The sequence below is a fragment of the Sander vitreus genome, chromosome 5 (genome assembly GCF_031162955.1).
Source record: "Sander vitreus isolate 19-12246 chromosome 5, sanVit1, whole genome shotgun sequence".
NCBI classification, from domain to species: Eukaryota; Metazoa; Chordata; class Actinopteri; order Perciformes; family Percidae; genus Sander; species Sander vitreus.
The window spans coordinates 11,022,953-11,026,019 of NC_135859.1; the positions used below are offsets into that span (position 1 = coordinate 11,022,953).

General features: G+C 41.3%; 1 protein-coding gene across 1 annotated transcript; it reads right to left on the reverse strand.

The window, feature by feature from the left end:
- Positions 1-1,442: 1,442 nt before the first annotated feature.
- On the reverse strand, positions 1,443-2,454 carry tcima (transcriptional and immune response regulator a). Its single transcript, XM_078250363.1, has one exon. The coding sequence runs from the start codon at positions 2,323-2,325 to the stop codon at positions 2,023-2,025; it is 303 nt and encodes a 100-aa protein (XP_078106489.1). The 5' UTR covers positions 2,326-2,454; the 3' UTR covers positions 1,443-2,022.
- Positions 2,455-3,067: the final 613 nt, after the last annotated feature.

The window sequence follows — 3,067 nt, forward strand, 5'->3', positions numbered from 1 at the left end:
ACTATCGAAGCAAGCAGATTAGCTGGCATCCACTCAAGTGATCTGTGTGTCTACAGCTAAGCCTACGTACACACCCAACCACTGATGAAACCTTGTGAAATATACCACAAAGGTTTTGAAATAGTGTAAATGTAGTAGATTCAGACTCCACTGCAGCATTTAAGTGCCTTCATTAAAACTCATTTTTACAAGATGGTCTACACTTACCATCACTGCATATTTCCTCTTTATATTACTATTTCATGTACTTTTATTTGAACTTCACTGTACATACTTACTTAGCATTTTATACATTGTATTTATAATACATTTGCTCTTTTATTGAGATCTTGCATTTTCACTGCTTAAAATATGTGCTCTCATGTTCTATGTTTGTATGTTAATTGTATTTTAGTAAATCTTTTAATCTGAAAAGTGCAATATAAATACAATTATTATTATTTTAGATGTTTGCAGTGATGGAGAGATCATTTATGCTCTTCTTCAGAGGGAAGAATCAGCAGGTGACAAGGTGAAACCCCTAGCCGTCTAAACCCACAATGCTGGTGAGACAGGTTCTTATCTTTAGAGCAGGGATGATTAAATAGACTCCTGCACAAACATGATGTGCGGAGAAAACCATCCCGCCCCCACCCTGCCAGCTCAAACTGGTTCACACTGGTCTGGTAAGGCATACAGGACTGTGAGAAAAATCCAATGAAGGTTATCCTCCTTCTATTTCCTTTAAATGCCCTCTGCAACATCAGACTGAAGAACAATACAGGCAGAAATGTTGTCATCATTATGTTCCTACTTTGTTTTACTGTGAAATAACTATAATCCTAGATTACATGACTCAACATTTTACATAAGCTATTACATTCCTGTGTGGTGTATCCATCTACAGCTAATGTCAGAGGCATGAGGTCAAGACTAACTCAGCAGTTTCCTTTTTGTTTGGTGATTTGGATTGTTTGACCTGAGGGGTTTCCCTATTTATGACCAATAAAAATGTCACAGCTGTTGGACTGCAGACGGTTAAGATATGTTATTTAATTATTTTATTTTTTTAAATCATGTTGACATGTTGACAAGTAATCTTGAATCAAAATGTATACTTTTTGAAGAAAATAGGTCAAATTTTGTACCAGAATTAGAAGATGATTTCACTATGCTTACACTGATGTAATCTCTTTTGTTTTTGCAATCCATGCTTGTGGTTTGACGCTTCACTAATTATTGAGTGATAAAAGGTCAACACCATTGTGATGCCCCATAAAGTGTTTCTTTTAACATAATAGAACCATTATTCAGCCTGCCAGTAGGCCTACTTTACATGTATCTACCATAACTAAACAGGATGCTATTGACCTTATATGAGCTGATGTGATAACCAAATATTGGCATTAAAGCCACACAAACGAAATGCATGTAAATGACCTGTGTAATAAGGACAAACAAGGTTCAACTTTTGTATAGAATGAAATAATTTATTTAAAAAATTACAAACAAAGGAACATATCATGAATGCAAATTATTGTGCTATAACATTTTGTGACAGTAACACATTAGTGGCCACTAATGAGTAGTTTTCATATTAGCTGAGAGACAAGGCATGTGTTCAGGAAAGGCTTTCCTGTAGGCAGTTTTTTCGGCACTATAAAGTCTCATATTGCAGCCATGCACCGACGTAATGTGCACCTGTACAATGGGCTACTTCACAGTCAGGCATCCACAGGAATGCATTCATAAATTCAAGTCTCAGTTAAGTCGTGTATGCCCTTCATATTCCCAGTCAGTTCATCATGCCTCATCCGTTTCAGGCAGGACTCTCCGCTGTCACCTCCATCCACGAGGCGACAGCTGCAGCATGTTGCCCTCCAGGCGGCCGGCGGCACATTCTCATCCGCACCTGACGCTCCTTTTCAGGCGAAAGGTGAGCCGCATCTGCGGCGGTAACCCAGTCATATTGGGAGTGTTTTCACATTCGGCTCACACATGAGCCGACATAGACACAGGCGGTAAAGGACTGGTAAAACACAGTCAACTCATTGTTAGCAGCTGACGGACCATGCCCGCGATCTGGAGGAACTTGTCCTTCTTTCGCTGCTTCAGAGCCATCAGGGCACGGGCCGTCTCCTCCGGGTCCTGGGTGTAGGAGAAGATGCTCCTCACTCTCTCCTCCGCCTTCATGTCGCCCGTTTTCTGGAAAAGTCTCATCAGCGAATCTTGGTTGACCTTTTCGAAAATGTTGGCCACGGCCTTTTTACGGTGCGCCGTATCAAACTTGTTGCCGTGGACAGTTGGGCTGACACGGTGGCATTCAGATGACATGTAGGACGACATATTGTCTTTGTTTCTCGGCTGGATGTCCTGGTTTCTCTGCTCCAAGTGTGGCCCTCCAACTCGGCGAGGATGAGTTGTTAGGTGCGCACTGCTTTAGGCTCGGGTGAGTAGTGAGTGAGTAGCGAAGAGCTGAGCCTCTGAGTATTTATAGGGCTGCGGTGGGAGGTTCGTTCTGCCGGGACGCACTTCCAGCGGTGACATCGCAGCCAGTAAAGCAGACAGAGCGCCGCCTCTCTGTCTCGGGCGCAGCAACATTCCAAACACGCACGGCAGTCTGAGTGATGAAACCACTGTGCTAAATAGCCTATCACTTCATCTCTCTGAATGATATTTGAAGTAAATAAATAGCGTACTGTGGTATTATATAAGAGTGCTGTAATGTAGGCCTGAATGTAATCCAAATGCACTGGCTTATAATGTCTGCATTCGTAAGCAGATGTTTACTGTTGCAGTCTACTTTGTTCTGTGGTTTAATCTAAGCATCATCATATATAATAAACCCATTTAGCATTTTGTATGTTAACTGCTGCTGTTTACCTGCAAAGTAACCAGCTATAGCCGAATAAGTGAAATCAGTGAAGTAAAAAGGACAATATTCACGCATGAATTGTGGTGGAGTGGAAGTATAAAGCACCACAAATTGGAAATAGACTACTCAAGTAGTACAAAAAGTACTTTACAATGTACAAAAAGTTACATTGCACCACTGGAAGGGGCTACTTAGCAATCAACAGAAAGAAAA

Bases quoted from the DNA above. Each gene is read 5' to 3' on its own strand.
- tcima (XM_078250363.1), bottom strand. From the start codon at position 2,325: ATGTCGTCCTACATGTCATCTGAATGCCACCGTGTCAGCCCAACTGTC.